The following is a 12101-nucleotide window of genomic DNA, read 5'->3' as shown; positions in this document are numbered from 1 at the left end:
CAATGGGCCATCATGAATAAACCGGCTTCATTGTGCGGCAACTCGGGACCAGAGTGTACCCCAGCCCTGGCCCTCAGAGCCATCATAAACAAGCTGGCTTCAGATCTGGCAACCACCATAGCCCAGCAGCCAATGGTTCATGGGCCAGCACCAGTCTGCGGGCCAGTGGTTGGGAACCCCTATCATAGTCTGTTGCTTAGCACTGGGTTTGTCTGAGATGGCTGGGAACTGGATCTGGAGAATTATGATTTCTGTCAGAGCTGACCCCTTTGGAAACAAATTATTGTTCTGTCATAGAGCAGTATGATGTATTTCTCTTTAAAAGTTGGGGGAAAGGATTTCTGTACCAACCAGGCTTGAGGATCTCCAGAAGCCAAGACCCCCTAATGTGTTTTTGATCCATTGGTTTATTAAGATCTGAAGTGAAAATATGTAATTTCAAGCTGCCTTGTAGCAAATACTGATGCTGTTTGAATTCTGCTGTGAGTTTCAGAGTAGAAGGCTTGGGCAACAGGAGATAGCTGAATTCAATTACACACTTTTCAGTGAATTTTTAAAAAAATTTTATTTAAGTATTTGTAACTCTGTCCAGTAAAGTTCATCTGAATAAATAAAATTGTGCAAAGCATCACAAGTACAGTTGAGTAAAAGGGACGGAAAATACTTAATACCATGCAATAATAATGAAGGGAAGAGAGAGAGTTATAAATCCCCGTAGAGATTGTGTTGATGTTCGGATGTCAGAATACAAAATTGGTTTGTAATTTAGTGGTTAATTCCACACTTTTTCTCCAGCTCTCACTTATTTATTCATAGTGCACTACAAAGAGCTCAGTGTTGGCAGTGTTGTGTCTTCTAGAGTCAGAGCAGAAGTGTCCTCCTGGCTCTTTTACATGCTTGGACTTACAAGGGTGGGCAACAGTCAACAGAGACTTGTGAACAAGTACATCATGACCTTCACTCCACTGGGTGATATTAGCACTGTCTGCTTTATTCAGCAGAGAGTGAGCATTTCAACCACAGTTTATGGGGGGGGAAAGCATATTTGGAAGGGGAAAAGGGAATAAGCCCTTGCAATGTATTCTGAACTACCACAAAGATTAAGGGAGAAGCATGGAAGAAGCATTAAAAAGAACCAAAATCTGTGTTGTGGGGCTTGGTCAATGGCAGCACTTTGCACAGTCATGCATGGGCTTAATATCTGGGTCTCAATTCTTTGCTCTGTGCAATGAAAGGGGCAGAAAATATTTTAGTTGTGGTAGCTCTTCTGGCAGATTGAGGGGCAACACTGACAGATTGCAAGTGGATTATAAAATCTTCAGGACAGAGGCACTGTTTTTCTTTGTACAGTGCCTAGCACAGTGGGGCCCAGATCCATGATTGGGGTAATGGATAATATTATTATTAATAAAATAACAATAATAATATATAATCCAGTCTGTAACTGGAGGGTTAATGATTGCTGGGAAGTGGGTTTGAGTAGAAAGCTGGTTGGTAGGAACAAGGGCTGCTCAGGTTTTTGACAGAGGTTTGAAAGGTATCTGGGATAACAGTAATTTGGGGTTGGGGTGGAACAGAGACATGGCAGTCTGAGGAGAAGTTGTATGAAATTCCTCACATTCTAGAGGAGAGATTGCTGAATCTGCATTTCTAAGACCTGAATTTGGTAGCACTGAAGAGCAGTGGGTGCTGGAACTGAGGGTATGTCTAGACTACATGCCTCTGCCAACAGAGGCATGTAAATTAGACTACCTGACATAGTCAATGAAGCAGGGATTTAAATATCCCCCGCTTCATTAAATAAAAATGGCCACCGCGCTGTGCCAGCTCAGCTGATTGTCGACACAGCACGGCAGTCAAGATGCGGATCGGTTGACAGGGAACGCCTTTGTGGACCGCTCCTGTAAGCCTCATTTCACGAGACATAAGGGAGTGGTCGACAAAGGCATTCCCTGTCGACTGATCTGCATCTTGACTGCCACACTCTGCCAACTATCTATGCCCCCTTGCTAGAAGTAGTAATAACAAACACCAAATACAATAGCGACGAGGAGTCCTGTGGCACCTTATAGACTAACTGAAGTGTAGGAGCATAAGCGATAGCTTATGCTCCTACACTTCAGTTAGTCTATAAGGTGCCACAGGACTCCTCGTCGCTTTTGCAGATTCAGACTAACACGGCTACCCCTCTGATACTTGACCAAATACAATGTTTCTATAATCAGCACCCCTACTATAAGATTTACCCCCAGTTAAAGAGGAGCATGTGTGGGGTGGGGGTGCAGAATGAAGGCAGTGGGAGTCACGAACTTGTCAATAGACCAACTGCTCTAGGCTGGTGGTACAGGAAATGTTTTGACATTGGAATGTTTGAGTTGGGGGGGAGGAGGGCTTTTCAGGGGGTTATGTATTTATTTCAATAGCATCAAATGCATTGTATTATTATTTAAAAATAAGAGAATCTGACACATCCTGTGTCCATAATTACTAAAGGATGACGAGCAGTTGCTACAGAAAGCACAGTGCTGTATTTATTCCACAGCTTTCCCTTCTAATCATGCAGAGTAAGTTCTCTCAATAGAACTGCCTCAGCAGTCTGGGGAATCTAATGACTTGTCACAAGTAATGGCTTGGTTAGTGGGAAGTCTGCTTGTTTCTTTTTTCCTTCTGTTTGTGAAGCAGAATCACTTTCTCATGCTTTAACATGGATTCATAGTGGAATTTCCTTCACTCCACAATCCCCAGCCGGAAGGCTGTGACCCCCAAAGGAGCTGCAAATGGGTTTCAGGGAGGATCACAACCACTGTCTCTTTCTTTATGAGTAGATGTGGGGGGCACTTGAAACATTTTGGTTGGAATAGCAGGTCACAGAATGGAAACACTTGAGGATCACTGCTTTACTCGTGTCTGTTCATTTAAATGGCTCCTGTCACTCCAGTAGCTGAGCTTCTTTACTCATAGTAGAGACCAGTCCGGTCCGCAAGACAGCTGCCATACTGTAGCAGTGAAGCAGCTCACATGATTTAACAGGCGTGCCACACTGCTTTTACCCTCTGCCCCAGAGTGATATTTGGGTTTCCAAGAGCATATTATTCATGTTCCCTTTTGTTGTCTATGTGGTTTCATGCACATCCATCCTGTCTCATGGAGAAAGGCAAATCATGTATCTTTGAAACCACAGACTTAAGTTTGTTTGGCTCCCTCAGGGATGCACCACTGCAGCATTCCTTTTCCTCCTCCTCATAGACCATAAACCCCCTGAAATGTGTCCCTTTGAAGGGTTCTCCCCTACTGTTCTTCGGTGCCATATTGTCTCGTTCTCCAGTTAATTTGCTTTTCTTGTTGTTGTAATGTGCAAATGAAACTTGCTTTGGGTTGACCTACATAGTACTGGATTGATATTGGAGACACAGGAAGGCAGGTCAATCAACATTCTTTGTCTGGAAAAAACTTGTTTCTCTATGCTGTTTGTTTGCACAGTTTATACATATTTTGATACCTCCCTCCAAGTTGCTGAATAACCCCATATGTACATCTCATAATATTTATGATAGCCAGTATCATATAAGCTTTCATTTCACACCTTAGACAACATTCATTATAGATAAATACTATGACAACCATCTGTTGATGTAGTGCATTTGTCAAAAACTGCACAGGAGTTGTTGCATGATAGGGAATTGTTTTGTAAATGGGTATTAAGAGAAACAAGATGGAAGCCTGTTCTTACTTCTGTGAAAAGGCAGAGTTAATAGCCGGGATTTGGAGCTAAAGATGGAAAGGCACAGTGTGGTAATCCCTCACTTTTCAGTCTGGAAGAAGGCTACTCTGCCTTGTTGTCTCAGGGTTATAGACTTCATCCTGGGGTCACAGCAGGGGGGCCAAGCTTAAGTCTTCTATAGTTCTGGGCCCATCTGGAAGAGGCAAAGGCACAATAATAGGCTGGGGCCCATGTCCCCACCCTTAGACAGGCAATGCCCTGTGGATTCTCTAGCTTGCACCCCTCCCCCACGAACTGGGGCCGCCAGAGCAGCTGCCGCCTGCCATGCCGCCCGCAGCTCCAGCCCTTGGGATGGGCCAGGGCCTTGTGGTGGATGCCTTGCTGCTCCTGCTCCCTCACCATGTGGCCCAGCCCCAGAGCAGCTGAGCAGCCACTGTGTGGCTCTGCTGAGGAGGTGGGAGAGAGGCAAATTGTTGGTGCATGCCCGTGCAGAGGCGCACCTTGAAAGGAATACTGGTTGTGACCTGGGGCAAAGGATTGTGGTAAAGGATGTGGGTATGGAATATGGGGCAGGAAGGGGGGACAGAGGGTTTGGGTTATGTGGGGTAGGGAGGCAAAGGGTTGGAGAACCAGAGGCAGGCTCTGGCTAGAAGACTTGCTTGTTTGACTCCCAGCCACCAGCCTTCTCAAGCAGATTTCCTGCTTGTCCTGCCCCCAAACTTGTTTGGCTGCAGTCGCCATGTGTTTTTGAACAGCTAGGAGGCTGAGTGGAGGGTGCTTTGCAAGCTGTCTGATGACAACAGGCAGTTCTCATTAGCCGGAAACCAGCCAATAGGATTGTGCTGGGGGTGGGAGCAGCACGTGAAGGCTGACAGATGTTCAAACAAAGGCCTGCAGGGGGACAGGCACAGCAGGGAGTCTGCCTGGGGCTCTCCACTGCATTCAGAGGCTGGATCCAGCAGCTTAGTGGGCGAGATCCAGCCCGTGGGGGATATTTTGCCCAGGCCAGTCTTAGCAGGTACGACTGTGTAGAAAACCAGCCAAAGAGGCAAGGAACACAATAAACGGTAGCACAGACAAAGCCTTATGCCTGCTGAAAGACAGGAGATGAACTGGGTATCCCATCTTACCATTAGTTTTCAGCTTCTATAATTTAGCCTGGATTTGAGCCTTAGCTTCGTTCAGCAGAGGTTGACAGTAGGTTTCTCCCATCCGCATAAGTGTCTATCAGGGATAAAGCTCAATCTTTTCAAGCTTGTGTGCTCATCTTTTCAAGCTTAGATACCCAGATCCATAGTGTCCTCTTTTCCCACTAGTCACACTGAGCACCTGCAGCTCCCACTGTAGCCCCTATTCCAGTGCTGAGGAAAGTAGATGAGTGTAATCAAAGCTGCTGTTCACACATAGGCCTTCACAGTGTCTGTTGTATAACCATATGTGCCAGCATGCATGCTTGGTAGCTACAATTACCCCACCAAATACCATGAATCTTCTTTTAGACATCCCAGGGATATAATTTGAACATAATGAAGATCTATAGTAATCAGATAATTACTATCGATTGCTCTTTAGACATCTTGATGAGGTAATTAGGGCATAGTGGAAAGAAACTGGAACTGATTGATTGGCACAACCTTCATCTAAAAGGTTCCTAATTATGTTTCTTTTTTTCTAATAGCTGATAAACAAACATCATTTTAGCTTTAGAATTTGTCAGGTGCCAGGTTCATTGGGGACATCACTTTCTTTATTATGCTAACTAGATCCTGAGTGTGATCAACATCAGCTTATTATGCCTCACAGCTAAAGTAGAGGCAACTTCAATTACCTCATCTTTTACTTTCTCTTCTTGGTTTCAAAAGTGCCTGATTCCTTGTTGAAGTGGGGTGCTTAATGTGCACCTGTGTGTGCATGACACATTTTGTGTGCATGTCAAAGCTAATGCTTGTGTGCAATCATGTGTCTGGCTGGGTTTATACACAAGTATAGCATATGTGCATTTGTATTTTCATCTTTCGTATACACGGCCTCTATCTCATTGTGGGTAGCATGCAGCAAAAATGGGGAGGCCCAGTAATCACTGGAAGTGTCATTACTCATAGTCATATCATTCATTTTGTATATAAAACAAAAGCGTTTCTTCCCTGTCTCTCGTCAACTGTTGATCACTCATCACTGTTCCACTCACACTCTGAACCACGGTGCGTTCACACTTAGATGCACACTATGTTCCCTTTACGGTTGGGCATTTTTTCATTACGTAATAACAGCCCTGTGACAAACAGGTTTCTTATTTCTATTGCATCACTGAGACACAGAACAGTTTGAAATGAGGGATAATTTGATTGGTTAGTGTCTATCACTAGTTGTATATTGATGAGACCACACCTTCATGGAGAGGAGCTCTTGCAAGCAAAATATTAAGACTGCTGTTAAGTGCCCTCAGGATATTCAGTGTCAGGGCAATGCTTTATCAATACACAAACATTGCTTTTGTGTTTGGGCTTTGACCTAGACTCTCACAAGCAATTAAGCAAGCCAGACATGGGACCCAGCCTGTCAAGTAATGTGTTTCCTAATATCAATGTGTGCAGTTCTCCTGGATAATACAGGCTGTACTTGTGTTCTTGCATTAGAAGTGGGATGTAAAACCGTAAGAGAGGTGTGTGTGATTATTCTCAAATCCCTGCATTCAAATGTCTTTCCTGTAATAAATGTGTGTTTACATGGCAGTATTATTCCTTACAATGTACTCCCTGTATACAGATTACCGCATCTGCTGCAGTTGGTCTACAGGGAGCAGAAGTACAGCAAGTCTTTTTATAGCATATTTGTAAAGAATTTTTCTGATCACAAGTTGACCACTTTCTGCTGTTATTACTGACTTTTAGGAAGTCCTACAGTTGGAGAGGCAGATGGGAGGACAGTTACTGGAAGAACCAAAGGCTCTGCATTTTAAGGGAAGCACTCACAACCTCCGTCTGTCCATTCATGACATTGCCCACTCTCTCTGGAAGAGCAAATTGCTGGCAAAATACCAGGTAAAAATCACAGAATGCCTCGATGATGGCTGAAATGCATGGGTCAGAGTAGAGGCACTTAAAATACATGGTGACCCACAACTGTGCAGCATTCTTTTAAAAACAAGATATAGTGACTTTTCAGGCCCCTATACTCAGAAGTTCTTGACAAGTGTTCAGAAGGGTTAGTCTGTATCTGCAAAAACATCAAGGAGTCCTGTGGCACCTTGAAGTCTAACAGATTTATTTGGACATAAACTTTCATGGGCAAAGACTCACGTTGTCAGATGCATTTGAAGAAGTGGGTTTTTTTCCCACAAAAGCCTATGCCCAAATAGATTTGTTAGACTTTGAGGTGCCATAGGACTCCTTTTTTTTTCAGAAGTTCTTGAGGTTATTGACCATAACCAGCCCTTTCCTCTCTGTTACACATATATTATAATTTATTTGAGCAACAGAGAGAAGTAAAGGATTTAGTTTCTTTTAACCATCCTCATTAGTGTAAGGCCACATAACAGGCCAGGGTTTGCTTAATTTTGAATGAAAACCAAAATTCCCTTTTGTCAATGCACTGGGAGAGAAATTTTGATCAGTACACTCAGAGAAACTGCATCTAGCAGGAACATTCAATGCGAAAAGGACAGGACTTAGGGCACAGATGCAGCTGTACCACTGTTGTAGCCTCTCTAAGCCTCTCTAAGCTGACAAGAGAGAGCTCTTCTACTAGTTTAACTACTCCATCCCTCACTAGTGGCAGTAGCCATGTTGGTGGGAGAAGCTCTCCTGCTCATACCAGTGAGAGGTGTGGGCTGCCCTGAGAATTTTAAAGGGCCAGGCCCTTTGTACTCAAGCAGCTGATTCAGTCTTAAGGAAGCAGTAAAACAAATATGCCCACCTTTGTAAAGTGTGTGAGGGCTCATCTAGACTACAGGGAACGGTATCTTCTTCCGATTGCTCTTTTGAAAGCAGAGCTTTCAAAAGTGAAAGTAAGATGCGGCTTTTTCAGCAAACCGCCCCCTTCGTAGAAAAGCCGCTCTTCCTCAAAAAAGGAGGTTTACATGGCTTCTTTCGACCATTTCCTCTAGTCTAGATGAGCCCTGAGAGAACCGCAGAACACCCTGGGATTCATGAAGGTTCCTCAGCATTGCGGGACAGGGGAGGAATTGCTGGGTTTTGATCTGTTTCCATAACATGGTTCAGTTGGTCCAGTGTAGTGAATGCTTTTCACAGGGTGCTAGACTGGGGAGGAGACCACCATCCCAAAGAGCACAGCACATGCTTCTTCCTTCTTCAGAGAAACTGCACAGTATGTCCTCACAACACTCATGATCCTATTCACTGTATTCATTCCACAGCCTTTTGGGAGCTGAGCTGAATGTTCACTGAGATGCATCAAGACCATAGATGCCCAGGATCGGTTCAAATTTTTCCTGCATTTTCCTCCTACAGGAAATTCCCTTTTACCACATCTGGAGTGGATGTCAGAGAAATCTACATTGCACCTTCACCCTGGAAAGATTCAGCCTGAGCACACTGGAGCTGGTTTGTAAACTCTGCGTACGGCAGGTTGAAGGAGAAGGACAGATCTTCCAACTCAACTGTACGGTGTCAGAGGTAAAGGGGCAAGCCATTTCCACACTGACCAGTGAGGAGCAAATGTGGTAGTACTTCCCTAGCAAACATCCCTCAACCCATCAGCATTCCCAATGCTTACTTGCTATGCCCATTAATTCTCTTCTTCCTCCTGAGGTGATTTCCAGCCTCTCTCATGACTGCTCTTGGTACTTTCCCTTCTCATGAATGCTTCGCTCTTTCCGTGTGTCCTTCTTGGCTGTTCTCTTGGCTTCTCTCTGTGCCTTCCTCTGGAACAAAGCACCCTTCCTTGAAAGCAGACAAAAAAGGAATAGTAGGTGTGTTCCGGGTGGCTCTTCTTTCCTCCCTGCAACTCCTTTCTCCTGTGCACAATGTCTGTTTGCATTATAGAACATAGGCTATTCAGATCCTCAGCCAAACACTCACCCTCCCTAAGTCCCATTGTTCTCGCAGCACCAAGTTCTCGGGAGGAGGTGGTGGGGAAGAGTATCAACTGGATTGATGTGAACCAGTTCACTCTGAGCCCTGACAATAACTGATGTGAAATAGGAAGCCCAGAGCTGCAAGTTCCCCCCTCCAAGCTTCAGGCACTCTCCCCACCTCCAGCAGATTAGAGCTGCTTGCTGTAGCTGGGAGCTCCAGGCTCCCACAGTTCCTAGACACCTCAAGCAATGATGAGACCCTGCAGCTCTCAGGCTCTGGAGGCTCAAGTCACAAAGGTCTCTGGAAGTTACAACCTGTGACTCTCCATGACAAAATCGCAGCTGTAAGCATAAGACCTTTGATGTGGAATCAGTTTTCCCTCCCTTCTTTCTTCCTGGCAAGTTCCAGTGGCTTGGCTTGCTGAACAAACCTGCCAACAGCTAACTAAAGATACAGCTGTATCACAATGCAAGGGGAATACCTAGCAGACCCTAATGACCCATGCTCCTGAAAGGCAGCAGCCTTCTTTTATATTTAACTATATTATAGTTATTTATAGACGTTTAAATATATCAATCAAATGTGCCTTGAGCACCCACAAGTTCTTTAAAAGTCAGCACATACCATTTACCAAACCGGTGCCAATTTTCAGAGTCCTCTAAAACACGTACCTGTCATCACACATTCAAGCAAATACCTGAGGATTTTGGACTTACAGATCACTTTACAGATATACATCATGACTTTTATGTAAAATCAGACTCCTTTGGTCACGAGAGGAATGGAGAAATGTAGAAGGCACAGAAGCATTAGGAATGATAATCCCCAGGAGCATTAGGAATGATAATCCCCAGGAGCATTAGGAATGATAATCTGTAAATTTGAGAGTGGACGAGTGCATTAGCCTAGGGAAAAGAGCCTGAGTCACTAGGTCTTTTGCTTTGTTGTGTCCCAAAATTAATATCCCAGGGAAAAAATGTGTTGGAGATGTTACAGGAGTTTGGCAGTGATGTACTGCTCTGGTCCCTCTGTTTTGATGACCTTAAGACTTGAAGGACATCAACTCTTGAGGACAGTAAAACTTAGGCCAGGTCTATACTAGATCTGAAAGGCTGACTTAAGGTATGCAACTCCAGCTATGTAAATAAAGTAGCTGGAGTTGACATACCTTAAGCCACACTTGGCATCATCTTCACAGTGTGAGGCTGATGCGAACAAACACTCCCATCAGCTTCCCACACTCCTTGTGACTGTAAGGAGTACCAGTCTGACTGGAGGTGTCCTCAGCATGTGATTTAGTGGCTCTTTACTAGACCTGTTAAATCGAATGCCAGAAAATCAATCTCTGGTGCATAGGTATAGATGTGACCTTAGTGGTAAGTGATGCTTGAGGATAAGAGCAAATTCTACTACTCTGACCAGCACTGGCAGCATCTGTGAGCCATGTTACTCACAGAGCCAGAGCCCCTTGATAGGGAGTTACACAAAGGAGGAGACTTGCTATCCATCTGGATTTTAACAAGTTTGTCTTATGTCCTATCAGCTGGGTGCCTGGGACACTCCGCGCCCTGCAATAATTTGAATGATGCAACATCACAACATGACATATGAGTCAGCATGGGAACCTTGTGAGGTTACCTCAGGGAATCACAACAGCATAATGAAACAGAGAGCAATGCTATTATTTATCTTGGAGGCAAGTATATGGGGCAGTAACAGGGAACTAGGTAAAAAAAAAAAGTGGTTGCAACATGTTAGTGTAATATCATCTCTTTATGATTTGAACTTTACAAGTAAAGCTAGTCTTGCAAAGGTTCAGATACAAGAAACGGATGAGGAAACCCACTGTAATCACCAAAACAAGTGCCATTTTGCTCCTCTGTCCTTTGTCTAGAACACAATATGAAATGAAAGACTGGTTATGTTTTGGTTCCCTGGCTAATAGTTAAGGATAGTTCACCACTATAGAGCAATAAGCTTGGCCTGCAGAGCCCTACTCTCTCTTTTCCTACCGCACAGTCACCATTTCTTCCCAGACTTTCATGAGCCTTTTGACTTACAACTGTCTGTAGTCAATGGCTCTGCTGACATTAATAAGGAATGTCACGATACCATAGCAACCACCAGCACTTTCCCAATCCACAGGCCATATCTCTGAGCCACACAGCTTCACCCCTGCTGGTTTTTGATGGCGTTTTCACTTTCCAGGCCCAGCAGGCCTTCAAAGTTCAATAACTGTACAGCTCCAACAACAACAGAAGCAGCAGAATTTGGGAGGGGGGAGCTGTCCCTTTGATGATTGCCTTCTGTCTGGAGTGTACATATGCTGGCTGATGAAAAGGATGGTGGATCGGGCATAGAAATAAATGAAAAGGAAGTTAAAATCCCCCCTTTGTGAAGAAATGATCCTTCAAATAGTGTGGCTGCAACATAAAGACTTTCTGTCAGTTCCCTCCGGATAAAGAAATTGAATTCTTTTCATGGTTCTGCTGCAGTATGATACCTCCAGATAGGCATGGATGGGAGAAATGTCTATGGGGTTTCTCCACAAGCAGCTGACAGCTTAGATAAATAAATAATTAAATCAGTGTAAATGAGATAGTTGTGAGGGTTGGTAAGGAAAATAGAGAGGCATTTATCTGTAAGTCACCAGCTGAGCTTCACACCAGGTTGTTAGTGACCCAAAAAGTCACTGTTGTCATCAAGCGGCTGCTGACCTATGTGAACATGTTGCTAGCCTTCACAGACATCTCCCATTCCTAATGAACAGTGCCTTAGATAAACTTGACAAACAACAAATAGTCTAGCAGTAACTTAAAGACTAACAAAACATGTAGATGGTATCATGAGCTTTCATGGGTACAATCCACTTCTTCAGATGAACAGAGTATTAAAAGTCCAGATCCAAAAATAAATAAGGGATGAGGGGGAAAGAAAGGGAAAAAAATAGTGAATTAGAGTGTTCAAGTTACCAGAAGCTGATAGAGAAGGTGCAAATTTGTCTTAAGTTCCCATTGTTAAATTGGTTAAGGCATTAAATGGTGAAGGTAATGTCTTTATCCTTCATACCTTTTTGTTGGCTCCCAAACTTCTAAGTTAAAGTTCCAGTGCTTCCCTGTGTATTTAGCTTGTGGAATTGCCGTAAATGGTATGGTCATTGGCACTCTATTAAAGCATTGTTAGATCAGAGAGTATACAGCCCAAAAGCCCCCTCGCCCTTCAACAGGCACTAATTACATCCTAGTGGCAAGGATTGCAAGGTATGAAAAATGAGCCCTAAGATGCTTCTTTCCACTTTTAAGAACTGACACACAGAAAAATATTTGCTGGAAGTTTTCATTGAA

At 44.0% G+C, this 12101-nt stretch overlaps 1 protein-coding gene across 2 annotated transcripts in view; it reads left to right on the top strand.

Moving 5' to 3' along the window:
* UNC5C (unc-5 netrin receptor C) overlaps positions 1–12101 on the top strand; it is a 424416-nt gene that overhangs the window by 399064 nt on the left and 13251 nt on the right. For both annotated transcript variants that reach the window (XM_006111944.4, XM_006111943.4), the window contains 2 exons: positions 6613–6762; positions 8191–8355. In XM_006111944.4, the coding sequence (XP_006112006.1) occupies positions 6613–6762; positions 8191–8355 (315 nt within the window). The remainder of the gene's footprint in view (positions 1–6612; positions 6763–8190; positions 8356–12101) is intronic.

This window comes from Pelodiscus sinensis, chromosome 5 (genome assembly GCF_049634645.1).
Source record: "Pelodiscus sinensis isolate JC-2024 chromosome 5, ASM4963464v1, whole genome shotgun sequence".
Lineage (NCBI taxonomy): Eukaryota > Metazoa > Chordata > Testudines > Trionychidae > Pelodiscus > Pelodiscus sinensis.
This window is presented reverse-complemented; position numbering and strand designations above follow the sequence as displayed.